Consider the following 27990-nt stretch of genomic DNA (forward strand, 5'->3'; position numbering starts at 1 on the left):
ATTCAAGGACTTTATGAATTACTAATTTCCAGAATAGACGTAGGCAAAGAAACCCATACAAAAATGCTAATCTAAGTGATAAGTAAAATACACAACAAAACAAGAGGCTAGATCTAAAACAGTCTGTAATTAAATCACAATCTAATGTTAATTGTCAATTTTTCAATTGCTACAAAACTCATTTTAAGTCAACTCACAAGATTCAACCACAGATAAACAGTTTAGTCTTTTCTTGCCCTTCCATTTCCATTGCATATTTCTTTAACTTTGGTTTGCATATGAATATCCTAGGACAGGTCTGCCTACACTGCTTTGTGTACTGTTCTTTCCTAACAAGAGAAAAAATATTTTGATTATTTTATACCCCTCCCCTTTGTTAATCATTTCCTCATTGATTTGGGGTGGGGGAGAGGGAAGGGAAGGAATGACTTCACCAGTAAAGTCAAAAGATTACTGGCAAGTTACAACCACTGCAATTATATTATTGATTCAACTATGGAACATAAATTAAAAAAAAAGGAAAATTGTCTTCTCAGGTAACAAGTAACATTCTGAACAACCTGAAATTCAGCTTCTAGCCTGTAAAAATATTGCCTTTCTTTCCTCATGTTTGTAATGGACTCATATTTTGCTACAAATTTTATTTTGCCACACATATTGCCATATTTTTTGCCACATGATTATTACATAGCCTGTTCTGTGCTAAAGTGGAAGAAGAAAAAAAAAAGTAACCCAGTTTTTTTTTTAATTTAAAAAAAAAATCAAAAATAATTTTTTTTCCCCTTAGGACAATCATTTCATTTACACATAATTTTAGTGGATGTTGGCTGTTCACTTAAATGTACAGGACCTACCAGCCAGCAGCTCATTTCCACAATTTGAAAGAAACTGATGTATTTGGGCCATGAACTCCACAGATGCTGAAAGAAAATCCCATATGAGGCTTTCAGAGGAAATTAACTTAGGAAAGGTAGAAGAAAGAATAATGGATAGGGAAGCAGAATATTCTGTTTGGAAAGGGACAGTGACTAAAGAATTACAGACTTACTGTACACTGAACATCAGCTTAGGAAAGAAATAACAATGTCTTCAATTTGAGCCACTTCATGTTTTTTATAGTTAATTTAAAAAGGACCATGGACATGATAAATAGAAGATTTGTTGCAAATATCTGCATTCTATTTTAGCCTAAAAAGTAAACTAGAATTCAGTAGCACCTTGTCTTTAATACAGTATTCCAAATGCAGTTCATCATTTTGCAAACATTTACTTTTTGCTTATGCTAGTGATTCTTCAGTGGTACATTGGCTTGTAGTTTTAATGAAATACACACTTAAATTTAGTACAATACCTAGTAGTGAGGTCTACAGAGGAAAGAGTTCAGTAATATCCGCACTCACTTGGGTTGAGAAACATGTGCTAATGTGGATGTTAATCACATAAGGAAAGACAATAACCAAATCTCCAATCTTCACAACGAAGGGTAAGATAAACAAAATAATTTCCAGATCACAGGATATTCTAAGTTCAAAGGGACCTACAAAGATCACCAAGTCCAACTCTAAAATTAATCACCCATCTGGGACTTGAACCCAGAACCTTGGCATTATCAGCCAAATGAGCCAATATCAGGATCATTAACAGCTTCTTGAAACAGCAAGAGTTAGTTTTATGCTATCCAAATGTGACAGCTGATCTGGATATTCTGCTCAAGCTAACCTTGTGATGCAAAAAAACCCATAGAATTTTTCTATTAGCAGCCAACCCTGTGTGACAGCAAACTCCAGAAATGCCATTATCCATTTGTTCCTCAAAAGGCTTCTGGTTTTGAGAAAAAACTTGCACAACGCATTCTTGTTTTCAGTGACTGGTATGGACGACCACACTAATCCTTGCTAGCAGACTTTCTCATTGTCTTGTCACAAGAGAAGAAAACTGATCCATCATTCAAATGAATTCTAACCCTGATAGAAGCAAAGATAGTAAGAGCTAAGAAAGCTGGATAAACCATTTATAGAAAAAAGATTGTGAAAGGATATGTTCACCCATTTTGACCTCTGCATGTCCAAACAGTCTTTTAGTTCTGGAAATGTGAGCAGTATATAGCTGAAGTTTAATACTAAGCTGTTGGTCAATTTTAATTAGCAGTACACAAGCCAGCATTAAGTACATTGCAATACCTTACAGAGTCTTATGCCTAGATCAGTTTCTTCATCATAAATCTCCTGCATACTTGAGCTCTTCAAAAGGCAGTTTTAAGATCAATGACTGAACAAACACTGATGCATAAGGTATTATTTGCTTAAGGCTTTAGCATTTAACCATTTAAAAAGAAGCTGGATTTAGGCTTGCTAAATTTTGGCGAGGGTTTTTCTGTTCAAGTTTCTTGAAAACTACTACAAATACTGAGTTAAGACAGGTATGTAGAGAAACAATAGCAAACAATCTCTCAAATTTACACTAGCTTTGTAGCAAAAAGAGTATGACCTTCCAGTTGAATGGAGGTTTCCATTCTGTTCAGAAATTGTATTATGTGCTCTTTTAGATTTAGACTCCAAACAATACACATTCATGGGTTTATCCTGCAGTCTTATGATTAACTGAAAGCAACAGCTTCTCCTGCTTTTTAATGTAATTAATATTTGCCTAAAATTTGTAAACATTAATACCTTCCATTAATATTGATATATCTACAAGCTCAGGATGTCACTAGAATGACAGGATAATGCATGTTAATATTTCAGAAAAATGTTTATGTGCTCTGACTTCTTGCAAAAGGTATAACCAGTCCTTTCAAATGCATTTTCTACTGAAGAAAATCCATACAGAATACTAGCTCTTAAAACTAACAAGCACTCAGCTGAATTACCCACTTTTCTTCCTCAACTATTACCAGAATTACTGCAGGATTTTTTTTATTTCTGTATCCTGACACTACTGAATACAACTGATGCAATGTGTCAGTCCAGTAGATCATCAGTATTTGACCATGCAGGTGATTTTAATTCTGCAGAAGTTTTGTAAAAACTTGAAGGTTTCAGTTTACATCTGTCTGTTGCCTAAGCATGTCTTCTGACCCTATGAGTACTAACACAGTAGACTTTGCCAAGGCAATGAACTTCAAGTGAAAAGAACACCTGTAATAAAGAGATTCAGAACTAAAAACCAGAACAGTTTACCACAGTAATTGTTTGTGGATCTTTAACACCTTCTCCAGCAATCTTCGCAAAATGTTGGCCATGGATACATCTTAGTTTCCTCTGAACAGTACTCCTAAGAACATCAGTAAGTATCGACAGACAAGCCCAGAGTGTTTAATATTTCACAAGGTACATCCCTTTATTATTGTAATCACAAAACCATGATTTTGTACAGGAATGTTTAAGTGTACATTAATCAATACAATTAAACTTGTTTCATAAAGATCAGAAACATACTACAGAACATTGTGTTGTAGAGAACAAAAATATCAGCTTTCTGGCCTTGCAGTGCACGTTTTAGTGCAAGTATTAAGACACAATAGTGTTCAATTCAGCAATGTATTGCAGAACATCATGCCACAGTCCACTTCAGAGAGGTTCAGCACATGCAGCTTGTTAATAAAATGCTGTGGTATATAAAAAAAGCCCCATGATAATTCATAAAATATATAGTGGTTTATTTGGATGATTTAAATTGATTTCACTGTGGAATTTAGTTATCCAGGACAAACATTGAGAGTGTCTTGTCAATTGGAATATTCTTCTTCTAGGCAATGGCTTTGGCTTCAGGTAGGAATGCCTCCCAGTATTTTATTAGCTTGAAGAGAAAGAAAAATCACACATTAGGTACTAAATGTTGAAAACCACAAAGCATACTTACCTCCTCTTGAAGTAAACTTTCCTCCACAAGTAAGGTAAATACTTATACAAAGTAAGAACATAGGTACTTATTCATTAATAATTTTAGATAGTGCACAAAAAACCCACAAGTCATAAATCCAGAAATCTGCTCGTAACTATAGATAACTTGCCATATGTTGAACACAATATTATAGAATAAAATTATACAGATTTTTCTTAAAGATCAGTCACTTACCACTAAAGATACTGTTTTCTCAGATTTTTTTTTAATTAAACAAAGCTGGAGGGTTCTATTCCTGCCACTAGCAGAAGAAAGAGCCCAGACTTTTTCTAGTAACAAGACCTACTTCTCAGACACTGAAAACTATTTTAATGTCCTCCAATATCCAATTATATTCCGTACTTTTTAAAAAGAGCAATAAACATTTAAGAATCCAACTCTCTTCAGTAAGTGTAAGTACAAACTGATTACAATTTATTCTAATCTCTAAGTTAAAGTACTAATTCAGTTTGAGAAGACAAAAAAACCCTCTGCTTGCCCATATCCCTAAGGGAACCTCTCCGTTGCTTCCCTGAATTACAGTTCTGCATGGGCTGGGAAACTGCAATCATCATGTCATTTGCCAGTACAGCACAGACTAGTAACTCTTAATGCTTTAGATACAGCTGTGCTTGAAGCCCGTATTTTTCTATGTAACCTAATGTGTAATGTGTTATTTATTAACTTGTACAAGCTTAAAATTTATCTTACCTGCTGTTGTGTTTGCACTAACGACTCTAAGTACTCGATAATAACAGTTTTAAAGTCTTTCACTCGTTCCTTCTGTTAATAAATAAACGATGGCGTATTAATGTCTTCACAAATTTTACTTGTAATGTCAATATTATGTACGGTAGAACTATCATTTATTTGGAAAAAATTATACATGCCTCAAATCTTCCCACTTCCTTGCGAATGGTTTTCGAGATCTGTTCAAAATCTTTCTCCCCTTGCTGAACTTTTGTCTCCCACTGGCAAAGGAAATACATACAGAGGTAAGATTTTGTATTGTCCATTCAGTCAATCTGTATCTGATTTTTTTTAGCACATTGATAGTCACTTAAGAGCTAAAAGGACCTATTTGATTGTTTTGGCTTATTTAAATCTTATAATGACAATTTCAAATTTGTGTTACAGGATGTCATCAGATCAGTCACAACAAAGGTATCTTTAAAGCAATGTTATCTCTAGATAAAATGTAAAAATATCTTAGTACTGCTATTAAAAATATTTAATAACATTTTTAAAATATTCTTTAGAACATAAAATGGATCTCAAAGCTTTACTTACTATTCCCTTTACAAACCTCATACAAAGGAACCTAAACCTGTCCAATCAAGCCTGGAGGAGTCTCAGGTTAGTTCCCCACATTTTTCTAATTCCAGAAGAGATGAGTAAACCTTCATCTCTGCCTCTGGTCAAGTATTCGATTATTACTATCATATTTCTTTTGCAAATGACAAGCTACTGAGCCTGTGTTTATCCACTTTCCAAAGCACAAGCCGCCTTTTTCAGTGGCAACTGTTTTCAGAGAAAGCTAGACTAGAAGGTTACTGCAGGTAAGAAGATCACTAGAGGAAAATTCAGAGGAAGAGATGTTTCTTATAGGGTTATGGGAGCATTGCATTTTTGTAACAATATATGACACTAGATTATTTCTTCTTAGTTTCTGTGAAAAGACATCCAGCTAGACAAGAAAGGATCATCGACACCTACCTTGCCCTGTAACTGCTTTTACACACCTATTACATAGATAAATTTAATCTAGTTACATAGATAGACTGAGAGAGCCACAGCAAGCTAGAAGTTCTTTGAAATGCAACTGTATCTGTTCATTTCAACATATTAACTGAGAACAAATACATTCAGTAACATTTATCTTCATCAGAAAAAAAGCAGCAGGGAAGCAACATGCTTCAATATAACATCTAGCTGCTAGCAATCCAGTGGTGCTTATTTCACAAAAGCATTTTGTGATGCAATGTCAAATTTCTACTGTGGTAGGAGATAAACATAATCTATGCTCCAATAAACATCTCCATATTTATATTTTTAGTATATCTTTATTCATGGTTCCCTGACTACCTTTTTAGATTTACATTATGAAGCCTTTTATTAAGTTATCTTTTGTTAAGTATCGTCATAAAAGATCAGCCTGAACAGTTAGCTAATAACTGAAATATTATAATACACAGCTAAGGAAAAGTAGATTAGGATTGCCCATACCTTCCTACCACATCAAACACTGGTGCCTGAGATTTCTGTGAAAGCTTCTATAGGCCTTAGTGAATTCAACATTTCAGTTTTATCATGCCCAGGTCCTATGTGAATTATCACTGAGTAACAGTTTGCCATTTTATAGTATCTAACAAGGAGAAATTTCTCATTCAATAAGGTATCTCTAGGACAGTCCATTGTCCCCTTATCCACAAAAAACAACCAAGTCATGGATGATGCTCAAGCTGCTTAGGCTTCCACTTTCCAATTCCTCTACCAGAGGGTCCACTATTACAGAATTCAGCAACTCTGAGCACATTTCAGTGGCAGTGAGAATTTTCAATTGGCACACTTAAACTGGGTTTACTAAAAATCTTCTCTAGTTATCCAATAATGCAGGAAAAATAATTCCTTGAGAAGAAAGAAATAGCTTTGATATTGGGACTGGGAAAGGACCACTATTTCCCACTACTACCAGTAATCAGGAAATATATTGTGCATGGTGACATCAGTATAGGCAATCAACAAGAATATGGTCACACAAGAGTAATGGTAGGTTTTCTCAGTAAACAAAGGACTTCTTTAAGGAAAAGAAAATCAAGTTAATGAGTAATTTAAATACTGCATATGAAATATATCAAAGGAGAAAAAGAACAAAGGTGATCAATGAGGAAGCCAAACAAAGCAACCGTGTAAGAGCTTGAAATCTGCAATAACATTCTTCCATTATTTAATGGGAGAGCACTAGAGCATACTTAGAATGCATTAGTGTTAAATAATTAAGTTGTCCTACCTCTTCAATTTCCTTAGTGAAGCATGATAGAGAAAGTGTATAAATTATGACACTTCAAAATGTTAGATTTATTTTTACTGAAATTACACCATATATACATGCACATATATATGGGTATAAAAGCTGCATATTTAAGCAAAACATGGGCATAGCTCTCTATTAGTTGTCTTTGCTGGATTTACCCAAGTCATCTTAGCTTTAGAAATCAAGAAATGCTCCTCTGCCTATCCAAGTGAGCTGTTAGCAGTTAAAAGCATTAACTTGTCCATGTTCCCTCCCTCCCTTCCATCTCCCAGACTCTGCAGAGACAGTATTAACTGTCTTACAGATCTTACAATGAGTAAAAATTGCACACATGTAGTGTTTTAAGTAAATTCCTTTTAAGAATTTCAGTAAATATGGGAAACAGCAAGTAAGTGATTTGTAAACAAAAATGGTATAAAGCAGCATTATGCAGAATGAATGAGCCAATGCAGAAAGTCTGACCTCCAAAATAATGTTTGATAACATTACCTCTTTTATCTCTTCTTTAGCTTGCTGTAATTTATCAGGTTTGTTGGCTAGTTGGAGCTTTGCTTCAGCTTCACGTTTTTTTTGTAAAGTGACCTGTGCATCTTGCCATTTCTGCCAGCATTTCATTCGATGGTCAAACACACCCTGTGAGAACAGACAAACTTATTAAACAACTGGAATTGTTAGAGCTATCTAAAGTCCCAGCAGGAAAAAGTAATTTTAGGATAAAGCCGAAACAAGTAGTATACTCAAAGAAACCTTAGTGCATATTGCACTACCATGTATTGCATTTCACTTGACATCATGCTTGCACAGTTCAACACCTTACACAAATTATAAGCTGTTCAAGAACCCTTTTCAGAGGCAGACACTTCAGTGCTCCGAATCATTTTATGCCCCTCATTTTATTAAAACACTATCAAAACAACTACCATGAAGTGCTTTCTTATCATGCAGACAATTCTCTAACTGCAGATACTAGCAAACTGCTCATGCATATGTATTACATGCATTTTCAGCAACACATTCGTGTTAGCAATGGACTAAGGCAGCAGAAATGAAATACACATATAAAAAAAAAAAAAAAGAGAAACAAAGTCAAAAAAAAAAAAATGTACTTCCAACAACCTGATAAGTTCAAAGGTATTTCTGGACAGAATTCTCATGTCTAAACCTAATCATGCTGTGCAGCATAGATTACACCTAAATTGAATACGTTCTTTAATGAGATGTAGATCCACAAATTGAATTTTTTTCTTATTTAAAGACATCACTGGCTATCTACTACATATAGAATACCAAATTATGTTCTTCCACATTTATGTATGCTTACTGTAACAGTACATAATCTGAAATAAACAGGTGCAGTATGATTAGACACAGTAGAATACAGTATCCCCAAATACTGTACACAATCAGTATTGCTCAAGTAGATTTGCATTTTCTCTGGATCTAACCACTCCATTCACATCTTTGATCACAGCCATTTATATCATTGGAATAACTCATGAATATGCTTTCACTTTACCCTGCTAGAACATCAGGCAAAAACTTAACTGTGCTATATGAGCAAATGCACACATTCATTTACCCTAAACCTATATGCTGAAGACTGTGACTTTAAATGCTAAATCAGTATTTTTCCTAGTAGCACTCACTTTTACTGCAGCAATCAAACGAATGTAATCACCAAGCAGTTCTGAGAATACATAGAAATCAGCAAAAGCTTGTTCTTGATGCAACTGATCTATCTTCTCCTCAACCTCTGCAAGCTGAGACAAAGCTCTAGATAGAGCAGTGTGGTCCTCTGAGTTACCTAACATGGCAGCACTTTTAGCAAAGGCAGCGGTGTTGGCTGAAAGCTCTGAAACACAGGAGAAATGTTCAGCATGATTTAGTTAATTTATTGTATTACCCTGCAGCATAAATCAGTGGAGTAGAGGTTTAAATTCACCAAATCAAAAGAAGGTAAAGATCACAGTAAGATACACAAGGACATCATAATGAAACCACATTTAGGAGAAAGACTACTGTGCAAAAAAAGTCTCAATCAGTAAATGTTTTGCCAAGTCTGTTAATGTCATGCTTACTCTGTTCAGCAAAAATATGAAAAAAAAGTCACTTCAGTATTATCCAATTGCCTACTTTAGAGAACATGCAAACCCACAAAACAAAAGGAAAAATCACCTTTCACAAAATCACCACTCCCATGAGTGGAATTTATTTTTGTTGGGCTGTTTTATTGACTTTAACTTTTACGTGTGCATACTGTAATGTATTGTCAAATTCTTCTATGCCTTAAAATAAAAAACAACCAAAGCTCACATATCATCAACATCTGCGGAAGTGAAGTTTTGAGCTTATTTATTAACAAATACTGGTGCAATTGTCTCAAATCCCATGTAAGTAATTCTGTACAAAGTTTAGTTCCATGAAGGACCTTTGAACAAATGTTTGGTCAAAATTACTTCAGGTTAGTTTGCAATTTTGCTGCTCCTGTGAAAGCATCAGAACAGCAGAAGTGATTGTAGAAGGAAATTGTCTTCAGATATTTAAAACCTTTACAATTTAAACACAACTCTTAGAAAAAACCCAATGAACCAACACTTCCTTAAATCTAAAAGGTGGCAAATCAACTGTAAATAAAGATTTCCATTTTCCATTACTTCTTAAATACTCCTTAGCCTTGAGGATAGGTGGCTAAAGATATTTTTACTGCAGAGAGTAATTCTTGATTAGAATCATAAGAAAGCAACTTATGACATTTTCACGCACTTCTGTAAACACTCAAAGGCAACACCATATTTTAACATACTACAATATTGTCCTAAAGCACACTTAATGGTCTTCTTGAGCTACAAAATCAAAATTATGGTTTGTTTGGAGTTTTGTCTGGTTTGGTTTTTATTATGCTTTTTTTTTTTTTAATAATCTGATAGAAATCCATCTCTGACAAAGAGCAGCACAGATTATTACAATACAAATCTACAGGTTTTGCATATATCTAAAATAAGCAAACAAAAAGCTGATATTCTGTGACTACTTATCTTCGAAGAAAAGTTTACCTTAACAGTAGCTAGAGAGTGTATCATTATGCAGGCTAAATTAAAAATAAGACAGTCCTGTCTAAGCACTTAAACTCAGTTAACAGAGCAATACTGAACCAAAAGATGTTTAAATGTATTTACACAGCCATTTTTTGTTCAGAAAGAAATTACTCTTGCCATGAGACCTAAAGATAAATTTATGGACATCTACTGTAGTGGAATCACTTGCTAGGTGCCATAATGAAACTGCAGGGGAAAAAATGTCCTAGGGACTCTAGGAATGATAGACACCTGGGTTATATTTAGAATTAAAGGCAGGTATACAAAAATATAAGAGCAGTTTAAAACAGAAGATACAAGTAGAAAATGCTTGCACTGAAGTACATTGTGTAACTATTTAAGAGTTCTGACATGCTGAGTTTTTGCCTCATCACTATTTCCTATGGTTCATATATAAGTAAAGTTACCTTTTCTGTGGCAGACTAATGCTTCAACACTGGCATGAAGCTTCCTAAGTTGCTGATCCAGATTCTCAAATTGTTGCTGTTTTTCTTCAAACCACTGACAAAAGATGAAAGAGTCAAGCATTACCAATTAATTACCAACAACATTTCTGGTTCTAAAGAAGCAAATTATCCAGGTACTTTCAGGGTGGTCAATTGATACAGCTAAGAATTCAAGCCAATAAGGAAATTAATAACCCATTTTCTACTTCTACAGCTTTAAAATGCAATTGTTGAGGCTCATTAATTCATCTCATTATTCAAGCTGAAAAATCAGCTCTTACTGCATCCGATTCATTCATCTTGATTGTCATTTTGTTGACAGCGTCGGCAGCTTTGTTCACCATTCTCAATATTCCTGCTCCACTCAGAGCCTGGGTGTTAACTGCTCTCGGCAGCTGGAATTGAATGACAAATAAGGGCAAAGAGACTGGTTAAAAGGATGGAGGTTTAACTGGGCACAAGGGGAAAGAAAAGGATATAGTGGTTTTTTTAGTCCTATGTGTTTCAATATAGTGGAATCTAATTTCTCAAATTTACTACTTCTACATTCTCAAGAGGATAACTTAAAAATATAGACTATTTGCTTTTCTTCTACATCTTTACATTTAAATGGAACAAACAAACCACTTGTCCAAAGCTGTTATGAACTAGCCAAATGTCCTAAATGGCCACTTATATGCTACAATGAACAAACTGCCATTACAGGAACAGAAAAGCTTAGATTTTTAACAAATTAGACAAAGGAAATTCTGCAACACATTTAATTGTAATGCAACACATACACTGAATGCTGATAATATGAGGGTGATGACTTTTTGCTTTTCAATATAAGGATATAAATGTACCTCAAGAGAACATGTTATCTGCTTAGGTATTGAGAAGCCCTTGGAGTTAAATTACCAAACTTTAAATTTAATTGATATTATTATTCAGGCTAGATTGAATATGCTATGCAAGGTGGCCCCTATGTCAGATCATTTACCCTTCATGTGATGTTTTGTCTGGCAGCAGCATTGACAAACCCACAGTAAGTTATCTATTGATGCTTTTGTCAGTAGGGAGGCCTCTGTGACTTATTAATATAACTAAGATACTGACATTAGCCAAAACACAGTTCAGTATTAGACTGAAACCACTATGCACATTTATAAAGAGATAGTTCTATCTTTAACAATGTATTTAATATTGTGAAAGGTACCAGATTAATAGTACAGGATTTTTGTGAAATCCTTATTCACAAAAATACCTAGCCTGGTCAGCAGCACTGCCAGCATTTTCACACTATCCTACCAATATACCTCAAGCTGAATTCCTAGAGGCAAGAGAGCTGCTCCCAAGCCAGTTTAATTTTAGATCTTACTTCACAAGCAGTAACATCAGAACTGAAAAGACCAACTCACTTGAAAAGTCACTATACAGCAAATAGCTTTTTGTCACTACCATTGTAAGTTTTACCAGAGCCTGAGGCACACCATTACCTAAGTAGCCTCTGCCATTCTAGTCCATGAAGGGTATGGTCTAATTTGATTTCATATTAATTTAGGGGATTAGGTCTCAATACAAAGTGAATATATTGCTTGGTACATTACCATACCTAGAAATAAATAAAAAAAGTTAAAAGAACATAAATACCTCAGAACTTTCCAAGAACTGTCTCAAATCTGGATCCTGTAGCAAGGTTGGGTGCTTTACTGTTCGTTGTAGATACCTATGATTTTAAAAATTAAAATATCAGGTAACAGAACACATTTAATGTGTCTGACTGAACATAATGTAGTGCCATAGCACAACATAACATACTAAAGGTTAGGTAGTGTTTCACAGCACAGTTTGTTTATACCAGAAACTCCTTAAGGTGGGACCTGCCATATCTGTATAATGCACAGTGGTAAAATAATATGCTTCTTATTTCAAACAGCTGAGTGAAAACTCTTTTATTAACCACTTTATGCCAGAAAAAAATGAACTTTAAACAGTTTAGTTCACTCACTGGACAGGCTTCTTGTTACAGGTAATTCTGGCTGATTTATTTTAGCATTATAGGAGATCTTGGACAAGTTAGTTGATTCTGATCTAGGTATAAACTATTTATGTACTGGATAGATTGAGAGTATTCAATGCATTTAGTTCTCATACATGCATAAGTACAATTGAATATAACTAATTCCTTTTATTTTTCTGCACTTGCTTAGACCTCAAGTGTATTTTTTTTATCCACCCTCCATTAGGTATGATGATCCTCATCTGGTTTTTCCTGAAGAAGGTAAGGATTGCAGTTAAACTATTTTACACATTAGATTGGTCAGTTTTTATCCTTGTTCCATACTCTGTATGAAGTACAAGTTAAGGTTAAGGTGGCAGTATAGCAGGGATAGGACCCTTCCCTGACAAAAAATACTTGGACAGTATCAGCTGTATATCAATGCTGGGTGACAGAGATCCAGTATCTCTTATGCCAAAATTCAACAAGTCACATCAATGTCATCAGTGCACATAATCAGAAGCCCATTTTACTTTCAAGTGATTGAAGGCCTCTTCACCCACCTTCCAGCCCAACAGCTGATTTGCTATGGAATAAATATATTACTGTAATTGTCTTAATTCTTTCAACCCAAAAAGTCTACAGAAGCTGGTAATGGTAGTTTACTTACCGAACCTCTGCAATCTTAATTTTAAACCTGAAATAAGTAATCTGTAATCATTTTTGTGAATAGGGCTACTCTTCCTGCTATTAATGAGAACTAGTCAATTTTTATACAAAAATTTGACAGTTGTATACAGTCTCCAGAATTCACTTAAATACAGATCACCAGCATTGCAATTACAGAACCCATATAGTATACTACGAGTAATTCTGAACCTAAATAAATTTTAGTTAGATACACACATTACCTCTCTAGAGCTGCTCTTCTTTTCTCCACAAATTCAGTAGATGAAGAATCTTCTTTGCCTACTTTAACCTTGGTCATGCCTTGAAGGAAACGGCATCATATTGATTTTGTTTTATCACAGATAAATCATTAACATACCTGATGTGATCAGAATATATGCATCACCTAAGTTTACATATTTAAATCAAATTACAGTGAAAAACACTACATAGGAACATAAAAATCAACCGCATGCTGCATGGTAAAAGTAGCTCTGTGAAATACTCAATTTCCTGTGACATATTAATTGTGACTAATAGGCAAACAAAACTAGCTTAAGTTGCATTTATGAAAACAATGTAAATGCTGATCAGAGTCTGACTGGTAACTCACATCCAGAAAAAGAAAACAGCCATATAAAATAGAAGACTAAAATGTTCTCAGATTATATGCCTAGTCATTGGTAAGCTTATTACCATTATTTTCATTCTACTATTTTTTCTTTTAATTTCTAGAACTAATAGTTTTTTAATTAACTAATGCAAACTAACAAATTCTGAAAATTCTGAACTGCATGGAGAACAGAATCAGCAGATTAAAATATACATAGCCTTACAGTACTTTCTCTCACCAAAACAAGAGTAGTAACCAGTTATTGATGTGCCATAGCACAGGAAATAAATTCAACCTCAGCAACAGAAGAACTCTAAAACACTCAGACTGAAATCACTGTTTGTCATGCTAAAGATCTAAACTTGGAGTTCAGCAACTTCAGTCCCATCAAAAACGTCATGAAACACTGGACATCAATAATTATTCTTATTTCCTGAAAAACAGGAAAGGCCTTTTCTTATACAGTCCAGATATCTGATTTCTAGCTGTAGTATATTTCTTATCTCTTACTTTTGTGTCTCTTTAGCTACAAGTTTTGAGATTCTGATGATGTACCCACTGATCTGTCAGGTCAACAGTTCCCTAAGTTCCTCACCCAATATCCCTTGTAGACTTAGACTCCACTGTAACCCCTGGAAGAGACAAGCAGCAAAGCCTTACAGGAACAATAAGGAACCCTTAACCTCTCAGCATTAGTTTTCCCTCCTCTGCAGGATGATGAAAATAAATCTGATAAAGATTTTTTTTCCGAAAGTATTCTACACAGTATAATTTAACTAAATCCACAAATTTTTCAGTAAAATTGAGTATGTCTTTAAATAGAAGTGATTAAAGTATCCAAGGGAAGTTGAGGTAATTCACATGCCTCATCTTTTTACATTACAGTATTATTATACAATAATATTTTATTGTAGAAAGAAGGAAATCCTGTGGCTTAATACGAAAGAACCTTCAGAGATGAACTTTGAACAGAAGTTCATAGGGAAAAACTGAATGCACAAGTAACCCATATGAGGACTTCCTACCCTGTAAAAATGACAGTTGTTTCTAAATATCTTGCCACAGTTCTTTCTCTGCTAATATAAATCTATTTAAACACCAGTGCAAAGACTGTTCCTGTAGACCAAGCACTCTTCCTTCACAGGAAAAGATCCATGACATAACAGATTATTTTCTCTAAAAATGAAAATGTGATTTTCATACACACTTATGTAAATAGTGAGTTACCTTAATGAATGTCCAATTCCAGTTCACAATTGACCCATTTTTATCCTTTTGGTCCACAGTCAGTAATTGATGGGCTGGAATTTGTAGCGAAGATCTAAAATTCCAGCCCCTACTGCTCATCACCACAATAAAACTGGAGCTCTAAACTCCAGGTGTTACCAGAAGTATAACAGAATGAACAGACAGGGACTTCTTTACAACACACGCTGCATAACACTGAATGTATGACATTATGTATTAAGACTTTAAACATAAACATGCATAATGCAAATATTATAATCTTACTTTCAGCTGTTTTGTCAGCTCTCTGCTTTAAGATGCATTATTTCAAAACAGACCAACTCAGAATCAACTCCTCCTTTTCTCCAGAATTGGAAATGTACTGACTACACGCTCTTGAACAGAACTAAGTAACACCTGTGAGGTTCAACTTTAAAGAGGGAGTTTCATGCTCTTTTGAAAATATTTTAAAGAGTCTGAAAACTCCCAACCTACCTGAAGTCTCTACACCAGGCTTTGAAGCACCAGCCAGTGCTTGCTTGCACTGCAGTATGTCCCACCATTTTATCGTCTTCCACGTATATAAATTTTTATGCTTGTTTTGTTCAAGTGGCAGCTGAAATCCAGTCTAAGCTGAATTTGACTGTGATGCAAGCACTACATTTTCATGTAAATGCACAGTGTCATAAATGCCTTAAAAGTTGTATCATGATCAGAAACCTCATTCCATTTCCATAAGCCCTATTAGCATTTGGAATTAAACTTATTTTTGTTACAGGAAAAACTGATTATTATGGAATTACCCATAAATTTCAAGAACAACCAAAAATTCAGATCAAATTTTCAGTCTCACAGGCTTAAAAGTACAGTGCTTTTCCACAGAAGTAAAAGAATGAATTTTCCAAGCCTCTTGCTGCCTACACATACTCAAACTGCCCACTCCTACTTACATGAAAAACTGCTGCCCTGATTATCTTTATGGACTAAACTACTAAAAAGAAGTTCTGCCATTGTCTACATATCAAACAACATTCTAGATTCAAATCACTTATTTATATGAGTAACACAAAAGTCTTTAACAGGCTTTACTATTTTAAATATTTACCTATTTTGAAAGAACCTCTCCTACTCAGAAATCACAAAACTGAAGACTGTTTTAATGCATCAGGCATGCTTCTTAGCTCATGGAGAAAGGATCTGATCCTTTACGGTATTCAACCCAAAAGTTGTTCTTTGCATTAAAACCTTGCAAAATTTATGAGAGGTTTTGCAATTCACCATGACCAAAAGAAACAAAAAGAAGTATCAGAGATCATAAGTATGCATGAAGCTCTATATACATGAAGTATATATGAAGCTCAATTGGCAAGCAATCGATAACAGCTCAACTTAAAAATAAGCTTTTTTTAACATCCTTGTTTTGGTAGACTAATCAGCTCTTGAATGGCAACAGCAAAGAAGGAATCATAGATAAGAAACACAAGGCCATGCATTAAGAGGCATCCTTCTCATTATCATCATTAGTCTGAGTTTGGAAGAGGCCACTACATATCTTTCCAATTTAACGTGAACATTTGGAAAATACAGAACATTAAGAATACTGGGACAACCTGAGAAAAAAGCAATATTTATGCAGAAGAGAAATTTGTATTCAGTACTTAAGTGTCACCTTACTTGCACTTACCTACAATACTTTTTTCTGGAGCTGGAGGCACAATACAACCAATATGCATGTATTTTGTTGCTAATTTGCTGTGCAGGCCAAGAAAATCACTGAATCTTCTTTTCACAGAGAATTCATTTTTGTGGAATATTGAAAGCGATGTCTTAAAAAAATAAAATCATTGTGAATTACTGATCCATCACAGTTACAATACTAAGTATTGACAAATTTTTGTTGCACTGCCTACCTTTGTTGTTACTCTGTATGCCATATAAGCATTCATTCCGTCTCCTGTAAAAAAATTAAAATACTTATTCCAGGGCAAGGCAGTGTAATTTTGTTATACACTTTTTAGTCCAAAAAACACATTAAATAGATTTCTATTTAGATACTAAAAATTGCTAAAGGAAAATTAAAGAGGAAATCATGCTAAAATCTAGGAATAGTCTTCAAGGAATAAGAAAGTCTACAATCTGAATTTTTAGGCTCAAGGAACTTACCAACTTTCTCTGGGTCTGATACATTGATTTCTATATCAAACAAATCTCCATTTGCTTCCTCTTCAATCTAGGAAAAAGATATACCACATTTAACAAGGTAATGGACATCCATATTATATATGGGTACAAGGATTAGGATGTAGAGGCAGGAGGAGAAAAGTCAGTATGCTTGTGTGATTATGAAACATTTCCAGTCTCCAGTGTTAATATACTTTCCAACACTGACTGTGACTGCAATCAAAGTTCTTGGGGTAAACTCGGTAGTGCTAAGTTTACAACTAGACTCAAATGACCCTAAAGGCCTTTTCCAAACTAAATGGTCCTGTGATTTCAGTTTTAAGACCTCCTACTTTGTAGCTTTCAGTACAGGAAACCTAGGGGTCTGTTCATTGTATCACCTACAATGCCAGCAGACACTGTGGTTCACAACCACTCTCACTAGCAATACTTCCATGTGTTTGTAATCAAAGAACAGACATTCCTTTTCATTAACAGTATCTGGAGCAGAAGAGCTTGGGAAGGGAAAAGCAACAGATAAAAAATATTCTGATACTTGTCTGAGTTCTATTCTTCCAGAAATTCATAATCCTTCATGAATTATTCCTAAAAAGAGAGATCTTAAGAAATGCCATAGTAGAAGAGACAATATGAGGGCTGAATCAAATGCCATCATGTGGTATCTGGGGAAGCAAGCATCTTTCAGTCACGGGTAAGTCTTGTTTGCACTGTCTAGTAAGAGAACTCTCTAGAATGAATGGCATTCAGCAATGTCCATGCTTTGTCTGGAACATCAAAAAAATAAATAGAAATGTTAAGACTACAATTACACTCAGCTGTTTGTTAGCATGCAAGATAATGCTAAAAACTGCTTGTTCAATTTCCCTGTTAGGAACAACCTCAGAAATACAAGGTGAAACTGTAAAATGTTAGTTAGAGTTATATTGATATAATTTCTTATGTATCAAGTTCACAGCTTACTCCTACACACATTTTTAAAGTATCTATTCTGAAGGAATAGAACTTTGTACTCCTAAGACTACATATCTCAAATATGATCACCTCAGTAGTGAATTCTTTACAGTATTTCCATGAGTTGAATTCACACTAAACCTCTTTTGCAAAACAAACAGCAAGGTATAATACCATGTGCCAAAATTTAGAACTGGCATTTTAAAACAAGGTGAAACTTAAAAATCCAGACTAAAATTTCCATAGTTTAGAATTTACAGCATACCTCTTCCCTGGATCTATCAAAAATCACTGGAGCTGTTATACTTTTCAATTCCATTTTGGGAGCTATTAATGCGGTAGGTGTTACAGGAGTGACTGCAGGAGTAGGTTCCGGTGAAAGTATTGGATCCCTCTCTGGACTATCCAGTGAAACTTCTTCTGTTGCTTCTACATAAACATATTGAGTTAGTAATAAATTTCCTGTTGGATATGCATCACAAAGACAACAAACATGCACAATACAGAATGATGATAAAATAAATAGCACCCATTTGTACAGGATAATGTTTTTCAATACATAATTAAAACCAGATATGGCATTTGAGCTTGTAGTGCAGAATGGGTTAAATTAAGACCAATATTGCCTTTATTTTTATGTATACTGTTCTGTAAAGAGTATTTTAAGCAGTTACAAGCTACAAATAATTTATTTATGTATGACATATTGTTAATTAGTATTTTTTACCACAGGAGCAGCACTTTTTCATCACCTGTTTCGCACTCCGAACAACAGCTGATTTAGTCATATAGGATGGTAACTAAGCAGACTAAGCCATATAACAAATGAAGTTACACACCCCCACCCTGGCCAAGTACCCCACTAATGTAAAGTATTAGCAGGTGAAACATTAAGATTGTCTTTAGTCTATCTCCATTCTCTCTGGAGCTTAAAACAGCTCACTAGAAAGTGAGTACTTCCTTTAGGACAGTTCATCTGCCTTTAAAGACAATGCAAACCCCTGCTCTACAAATCTCACTAACCAGCTTGGACCACTGGCAAACTATGCATTTCCTGGTAATACAGAAGTTCCTGTTCTAGTTCAAATAATGAACAATGCTGTATTTTCACTAGATATGCATATTCAAGTATCCCAGTTTCTTAAAAGATAACATGGACCACAGAACAGCCATTTGATACCAAAATTGACTTTCCAATAGACCTCAAGTCCTTTCACAAACTCAACTTTTGTTAGTAGTACTTACCAAATAGGTAAAAAGGCATTAATCCAAAGTAGACACTCATTCTGGCTCAAGGCTAACAAAGTTGACTTGCATCACTTTACTTTGGAGCATATCACTCAGAATTGATAAGTATGGAAAAGACTTTTGAAATTATCCAACCTGTCTGTTCAAGCAGAGTTCTAGCAAGAGCAGGCTCAACTGGATCACATCCAGATGAATTCTGAGCATCTCCAAGGAGGAGAATCCACCTCTTCCTTGAATAACCTGTGCCAGTGCTTGCTCACCCTAACCAACAAGGAAAAAATCCCAAAAGCTAGCATTACCCCCTCACCCCCACCAAAGACAAACTAAAACATAATATTTGTCTTATATATATTATCTGGTTTTCAGTGTGTAGCCATTGTGTCTTGTTTTGTCAGTAGGGACTATTGAGAAGTCAGGCTCCCTTTTCTCAATTTCCTACAATACAGTATTTACATCCACTATATGATCCTCCCCACCCCAAGCCCCTATTCCAGGATGAACAGCACTAGCTTTCTCAATCTCACCTATTATGCAATACATTTTATGTCCTCAATCATTTTCACAGCCTTGCATTGGAGTCATTCCCATGAGTCCATGTCTCCCCCATACTGGATAGCTCAGACTTGGACTCAGCAACCTAGGTGTGGCTTCAGTAGGGCTGAACAAAGGGGAATGATCAATTCCCCCAGTCTGCTGGCATTGCTTTTCCTAATTTCAAACTACGTAGTATTTTCAAACTAAAGTTAAAACCAAGCACCTCATTATATTCTCAGTTTTTAAGATGACTGAAGAATCTACAACCTTTCTTTGAAAATAATTATTTTCATAGCATTGCTTTACTCTTACTGCTAAATCTTAAAGAACACAAGTATCTGCTAATGCTTCCTTTCCTCAAATGCCACAGGAAGGACACTGAGCCTTAAATCAATGAGGGATTTTAATTAAGAACCTAAGATCAGGTGGCAAGTCATACTGAAGCACTTGCAAAAGAGCTTTCAGATTGGCAGAACAGCAACATTTCAACAAGAGGCAGTTCTCTCCTTTGGTGGCTAACAGCATTCAACATATATGTTATAATGATATTTCACAGAAATTTTCTCAGAAAAATATGCACATACATATGTAACACAGTATACTGTATACATGATGAAATATAAAATAAAAAATATTTCTGAAATAAAGCAATTGCACTTCAGTTCTTCCTTTTTTCTATCACTAGCTGTATTCCAGCACATTCAGGAAGCACACCATTAACCACCGCTATCTACTTCTCTGTATCTCCAAATTTTAGACAGATTTATAAAACAAGTTGCTTAACAATCTAATCATTAGCTTACAATCCTCTTACTGTAAAGTATAACTTCATGTAAAAACTGAATTTAATGTAAGAAAGCAGTGCTATTATCAGATGAAACATAACTTCTTCTCCAGGACTACTCTTTTTTAGACTTGTATCCACATACCCATTAGTATCACAAAGTGATCTAGGTTGTACATCAAATGAATTCCAAGCAGGGTTAGCAAATTTTTAAAGCTGCTGCCTGGTGTTTCTTTTTTATTTTCCAGAAGGAATTTACTCACATAAAATAGTATCTGTTTGTTTGATAGCAGTAATTCAGTTATTTTAGGAAGAATTGAGAATTTATGCCTTTCTTCGTCTTGTTACCTCTCACTCCAGGTTTGGCACAACACCAGACACTATGCAAATCTAGAAGCATTACATGGAAAAGACATGAAAGGGGATGATGGGACTGAGTTGGACAGGGAGAAAGTTATCACGCTTTTGTTTAAAACAAAAATATTCAAGGATTCTGAAAGGAAAATGAAGCATTAGCTTCATATAAAACAGCAGGCTCTTACTTCTAGCTATTTTCCCCCCTCATAAAAGCAGTCTTCAAGTAGTACATGGACTGAAGATCTATTTCTTATGAAATAGAAATGAACTCTGACATTTATGCTTCTTACATATATTTTGAGAAATCTTTATTTTGAGAAATCAGATTACATTGTCTGATTAGAAGTTTTATTGATAATTCTTCTGCTTGTTTTACAGGTGTGCTTTTTTCCCCTCATGGAAACATTAATATGGTAGGCTTCACAGCAGAAACTATGGCACTTCCAGAAACATTTCCTTAATCTATTAATTTTAGATCTTCACCAGAAAACTTAGTATGAAGTTGTAGTTTTGTGGTGTAGTTTATTTTTGGTTTTGGGTTTGAGAGGTTTTGTGTGCTTGTGTGGGTTTTGCTTGGTTTTTAAAATATTCAGTATCATTATTAGCATGAAAAATGAAATCTAGATGTCTCTTTTCCAGAATAGTTCTCAAGAGCTTAAGTTCTCACTTAAAGAGGCAAGCAACTGCTCTGTCCAACTTTTGTTAGGAAAATACCGAGATCCAACACTTAATATCAACTACGGGAGTTACCAGAACATATTAAGAATTCCCACCAACCTAATAGTGTAGACAGCTAGACATAAATACATGCTTTACAATCTATAAACAGCTTTTGTTAGGGATCACTGTCAAGTTGCTTAGCTCCAAAAGAACATGAAGACATGTCATTATGCTGTAGGAGACAACTACATATGCTTAATTAACATTCTATAGCCAACCACAACAAGTTTCTATGAACACTCAAGCACAGACCTTAATCTCAGCATTACACAGAGCTTTTTCTTCATTTTTCACCAGCAGTTTTTGTGAAATATCATCTTAGAAAATGCAAGTTTGCAATTCTTCATTAGCAGCTCACTTTGGCAACAAGTTATTTTTACAAGTCACACTTCCAAATATCAGACCTTTAATATTCTGGCTTATTATCTTTGAAAGTTTGTCCATGTGAAATTATGTTTGGAAGTAAACTTCAGCAGAAGCTGTTATGTAGACAGAGGACAAGCTATTAAAAAAGGCTTCTCTAGGCACTGCAGTATTTCAGAGAGTTTATTGAACTGAACTGACTCTAAGAGTTACTACACCAAAGTCATAGGTCCTTATTATTATATCAGAAATACTAAACATAACCTTAATGAGAAAAGAAATAGGTTTAATGCAACAGGCACACACTAATATGACCACCTCCTGACTTCAAAACTGTAGGTTCACATGCTTTCATGCATTTATTCCTTGCAAAATAACTGAACAAGCAGATTCTAAAAAGCAGCAAGCACTTGCACAAACTCTTCATATCAGACACATTAAATAACAATGGTCTGACAGACACCATAAGCTAGAAGCTTTTCTGTTCAGGTGTGCCTGAAAAACGTATCTTGCCTGGATCAGAGAAATATCACCTCCTTTTCTGTCTCCAATCCCAAGAAAAAAGCCTAAAGGGAAAAAAAAACCTCACAAAACCTAACAATACAAAACCTCACCAAACAAAAATAAAAAACCCAAACAAACAAGAAACAAACAAACAAAAAAACAACACCAAAAAAAACAACAACCCAATGAAAACAAACATCACCCCAGACCCCAACACAGAGATTTTTCCTCAGGACACAATAGCTAGACACCTCCATAACATGATCCATTCCCAAACACATTTCAGAGCTGAAAAAACAAAATAACAGTAATCTGTTACCTGACAGAGGATAGGAAAAAATAATAGTTTTCCACTTCTTTTAAGAAGGTGACAGAACACTGACAAAACTTCACAGGTGAGCTCACCATCTAGTGCTTTTCTATGAGCACCAGAAGTAGAAGGCACAGACAACTATGCCCTTCATGTGCAGTCCATGGCATATTTGTGCAGTTATACATTGAATTTTGGGTCAACATTTTGGAATACTAGTTCAATATGCAGCACTTCACTGTACAACAGCAGGTTATTGATGACCAAGCTTTAAAACATATCTCCAAATTTCTTAAGATACACCTAATACTGCCTCATTTGAAGCACTGACTAATCATTAAGGTCTCTCTATGTAAGAGCTTTACAAGGTAAGATAAAGTAATTCTTTTGGTCAAATAATCAACATAACTTTTTTTCTAAGGGTGAAAGTTTTTAAATGGGTTTAGCAGGACAGTTTGCTCTGTTACAGAACCAAGAACCACAAGAAAGCAGCAAAATTTACTCATCTCCAATGACAGCAGGAAAAGCTCATTTCTTCCATTTGTGAGACCATGTTTTAATAGCTCAGTTATAAGTTGCCATAGAAAAGGCAATGTACATCTATATTGCACATATTATTCTGCAGCTGCCACGGAAACATAATAGCAAAAATGGTTTTAAGCATAATAAAAAAATCCTAAACCATTTCCCATGTTCTGTCCTGCATTAAAGCCATAGAGAAAATTTGTACTGATTCACCTTCTTTTCCATTAGGCTGCAATATGAGGTGAAATAATGGAAAAGTTCTATTAAGTCTAGAGAGGCATACCATCACAATTTTTACAAGACTGAAAAACTATAATTATTTCTGACCCTGAAAAATGGTAGTGGCAATCACTCCTCTCAGGAGCCACAAACAAGAATTTCTTTATCTGGATTTTGAAGTGTCTAGTAATTCAATATGAAGGAACAACAGATGTTACAAAGCTGTGAAGCTTCATTTTATTCTCCTCTCCACTATAAAATGTGCCAAGTCAAGATTCTTTGGAATTTCAACATGTCAAATAAAGCCCTGTCACAATCACTTTTAAATTAAACTCTGCTTTCCTAGAAAGCCAGACTTTTACAATTATGCTGGAAGCAAGAAATTGGGTATCTCATCTTGCCTTCCTCATGCTGTTTCTATACTGTCTAGCAAAACAGTCCTAAGAAAGAAAAAAAATAGTTATACTTGTGAGTGCACAGCACTGGAACACAAATTCTACACAGTTTTTCAGAATGTCATTTCAGAGTGGCAGTGACACAAACACTTAAGTTCATTACTTGGGTTCAACAGCTTTATACAAACTTTTTGCTTAGAATAGGAAGCTGTAAAAAACATAACATTTTATCTCATGCTCTATAAATCACATTTGTTTTTTCCTCTATTTGAGAGTATTAGACTCACTCTGTACCATAAATTGAACTTCAAAAGACCAGGCTCAGCTGAGGTAGATGTGCAGTGTTAGATGCCTTCAGTTCAGTGCTGCAAGTGGGTAAGACAAAGCCGTACATGGCAAAACCCAAACTCATTAAATCAATTCCCTGTGTTATTCTCACAGCATTCATGTCAGTTGAAACAATCTGGCTGCAAACATTTGTTCCTTCTGTCTGACTCCCCTCAATATTTACTCCAGTCTCCCTTTTTCTTTTTTTACTATTATCCAAAGGAGAACTGGCTTTCTTAAAATATCCGCTCCAGATGGCTCTATGGTTATAAAAAGCCAGCTTTGTATACTGAAGCTAAATAACCAAATTACTGACTAGTACTAGAAAGCTACATTGCTAAAGCACTTATGGTCTTTATAAGTTATAAGGCAAAACAAATGCAGAAAAAAATAAGATTACCCTATCCTTTATTCCTTTATTCCTTTTTTCTCTTAAACAGTTTTAGAGGTACTAAACTTGTCAATACATTCTTACAGTATAATGAACAAACAAGTTCAAATAGAAACACAAACTACACAAGCTGAGAACAAATGGAATGGGCATGTGTATATATGCATTTATACAAAATAACCCAGAACTAAAGGTTATAAAGTTTCTTTTGAATGATTACATCAGGTAATCAATGAGAATGAGATGACTGTGTTCAAAGCACACTGTCAGCTGACTAACTCAATATGAAGTAATACGGAAAATGATAGTGTTGAGATGCAACATTCAGAACCATCTTATGCACACAATACATTCCAAATATTCCAGCTACTTTCTTGAATAGTTAATGTTCCTACAACTGTAATTGATAGCAAGAATAGCCCATGTTAGGATAGCTGAAAACTGACACTGAAGTAGCAACTGATTTATGAACCTTTAGAAACATTCTGTCTATTAACTTACCAGAACTTTCACATCTTTTTCTAAAGCATGTAATACTGTCAACTCTCAGAGGCACAACCATGTACTAGTGAAGTGACAGGACTGGTCCTATGTGCCAGTTTGTAACCTTTCCATTAAAAAAAGAGTATTAAGAAGGAAATACTTGCAATACAATCTGAATTATCTCTCTTCAGAATTGGAGAAAAGACTGGGACAGCTTACGCATTATTATTATTATTATGTAGAAAACAAGAAAGTAACTTAAGACATGCACTTCCACACAAATAGATTTGAACATTTTGAATCACAAAATTATAAAGACTATTCTCACTCCCAGCAGAACGTTAGTAACCAGGTTAATGCTCCCACACTACACACTGACAGTAGACACCACAGAGAAACTTACAACCAAACTCAACTAACAACATTTTTCACAAGAAAAAACCTGCACAGCACTGTGAAACTACTTATAAGGTTTCATTCTTCTTCTCAGAAAAGCACACTTCTTTCTGTCCAAGGATAAAAGGGTTTGTGCAGGCATGCTAGAAGAAAATAGTAATTACCAGCAAAGAGGTCTTCTCTGTCACCATCCAGCATGATTTCTGCTGGCTTTGGACCATTGGAGTTTGTGCTGAGGTCTTCTGCAGGAAGACTTGCTGGCTCTGGAGATGAGGGACTTGACTGTATTAAAAAAAAAAAAAAAAAAAAAAGGCGAAATAATTGTAAGAGAACCAGTTGCCATGTGTCAGTATATAAGACTTACTGCAACATTGTTTCATTGCAAAGACACAAAAGAAGATGTACCGAAAGGGAATTCTGTCAGCTATTTCCATTTCCCATTACAAGCACAGCAACAACAAATAAAAGGTATGAGCTGGTCAACAGCTCTTAATTTCTTTGCTTGAGAGCAAAAAAAAGTCAACAATTCCTTCAAGTTTAATTAATGTGAAAAAAAAGCTGCTACAGAATGATCTAGAATGAGTTTATTACTAACACCGGATTACAGAGGATCAAAGGATCACAATGTTTTGTACATGGAAGCTGGGCTTGCCACAGATACAATTTTTATAGTTCATTGAAGACTACAATTTGCCCAGTTGAAGACACTAAGGAAAACGAAAGCAATATTGAGGCTGGGCCACAAATGAGTATGTGTTACACCTAATATATTGCCAAAGGTTTTAAGCAATTTTACAACTCAGGAGTAGCATATTTCAGAAGAAATGTTCTGTCTCTCCTTCCAGTGCAGTGTAGAAGGGCAAGTTCAAAACCCTGTATTCCAACCAGAACAGAAAAGCATGGAAATGCTTGATTTCTCAATGCTTGAGTTCAAGAAGTTTAAAGTTTCATCAGCAAAAGCAGTTCTTCACTGAAACATCATAGGTACTCATTTCAAACGAGGTTTGCTGCTATTCAGCTTTGAACAGCAATCCATTTACATTTTGATAGACTGGAGTTTTAGGACACAGTGGGAGTCCCACACTGCCACAGATGCAGAATGTATGTAGGTTTGTGCTTGTCAAGTCACTGCCATGAAAAAAAAAGAAAAAAAAGCCTTCCTGAATCTTTATAACACATCAACAGAGAGCTTTCTGCTTTATCACTTAATTATGCTCTTGCTCAATGAATAGTGGAAGTGAGCCCTTGAAGAATGCTTATACGTTCAAGCTATTCCCTCAGTCTATCTTCCCAGTTTTATTGGCAGTAGCTATGTCAGTTAGTAATTGTTATTTTTGACTATAACCTGGCTTCTAATCACAGAACTATTCTATCAGGCACAAAATTCACTTTGAACACTTAAATCTAATCAACCCACGGAAAATATCGGCATGCCTAAAGTTACAACTTAACCAAAGGTCAATACAGAGGTATTCCCACTTTAAAGAAAGGGAAGAGATTCCTCTAAGAATGGCTATAAATACATACCACCAAGTCTCTTACTGAGCCAGGAAAGATCCTGTCCAATGGCACAGTTAAAGCAAATATTTCTGCACTAGATGCCAGGCTTCATAGCTCTTGTTAGTAGAGCAGTTACAGGCAGCTCTCTCCAAACTCCATATTGAGAATATTTGCAAACAGCGAGGACTTAAATAGACCTTATGGGCACCTCAGAAATCTGAAGAGCAAAGCTGACCAGATGGATATCCCATACCATAACCATGCTCAGCAAAGCTATGGTGAAGAAGGAGGATGGAGAGGATAGCTAGACTTAGAACATTTGTCTAAGTCACCATTACACTTCTCTCTTCCTGGATATGGCTAAGCACAGGCCTGCCCATGGAAGAAGTGAATAAATGCAACTTTTATTTCACCCATTAAATTTTCTTCATCTCTGTCCACTGGTCTTCTCTTTTCTCCCTTCCAATTCTTCTCTCCCATGCCAGGGGGAGTCATGAATGCCAGACAGAAATAAACTTCAACAAGCTGACAGGTAAATAAGGCCCCTACTGGTCTATTAATCTTTCTGCAGGTCTTTGGTTTTCAAACAACTGTGTTCTCAGACAAGATGAATTAAGAATGGGATTAAATATATTCACTAAGAGTTGTGACTTTATAAGAAAAAGACAATGTGTAGAAGCATCTTAAAAATTATTCATGGTCTGAACACTGCATCAGCTTGTTTAAGAGTTTTGCAGTGAAGTATAGTTTCTTCTCTTCAAAATGGGCATAGTTCTCAGGGAGCTACAAAAACCCAGCAAGGCACAACCCTTATGTATCAAAAACTGAGTCAATAATTTCTAATAACCTGATTAT

At 35.1% G+C, this 27990-nt stretch overlaps 1 protein-coding gene across 2 annotated transcripts in view; it reads right to left on the reverse strand.

Annotated features, from left to right (window-relative positions):
• Positions 1–3637: 3637 nt before the first annotated feature.
• Positions 3638–27990, reverse strand: part of SNX2 (sorting nexin 2) — a 29196-nt gene continuing 4843 nt past the window's right edge. The window contains exons 2-16 of one of the 2 annotated variants that reach the window (XM_021546257.3): positions 25800–25917; positions 18345–18508; positions 17111–17177; positions 16858–16901; positions 16632–16773; positions 13350–13428; positions 12090–12165; positions 10739–10852; positions 10419–10512; positions 8563–8768; positions 7406–7549; positions 6893–6904; positions 4773–4853; positions 4594–4665; positions 3638–3798 (exon numbers count right to left, since the gene is read on the reverse strand). In XM_021546257.3, the coding sequence (XP_021401932.1) occupies positions 3748–3798; positions 4594–4665; positions 4773–4853; positions 6893–6904; positions 7406–7549; positions 8563–8768; positions 10419–10512; positions 10739–10852; positions 12090–12165; positions 13350–13428; positions 16632–16773; positions 16858–16901; positions 17111–17177; positions 18345–18508; positions 25800–25917 (1464 nt within the window). In that variant the 3' untranslated portion in view covers positions 3638–3747. The remainder of the gene's footprint in view (positions 3799–4593; positions 4666–4772; positions 4854–6892; positions 6905–7405; positions 7550–8562; positions 8769–10418; positions 10513–10738; positions 10853–12089; positions 12166–13349; positions 13429–16631; positions 16774–16857; positions 16902–17110; positions 17178–18344; positions 18509–25799; positions 25918–27990) is intronic. The other variant, XM_021546259.2, reaches the window with a different exon arrangement.

The sequence above is a fragment of the Lonchura striata genome, chromosome Z, assembly GCF_046129695.1.
Source record: "Lonchura striata isolate bLonStr1 chromosome Z, bLonStr1.mat, whole genome shotgun sequence".
In the NCBI taxonomy this organism is placed as follows: Eukaryota; Metazoa; Chordata; class Aves; order Passeriformes; family Estrildidae; genus Lonchura; species Lonchura striata.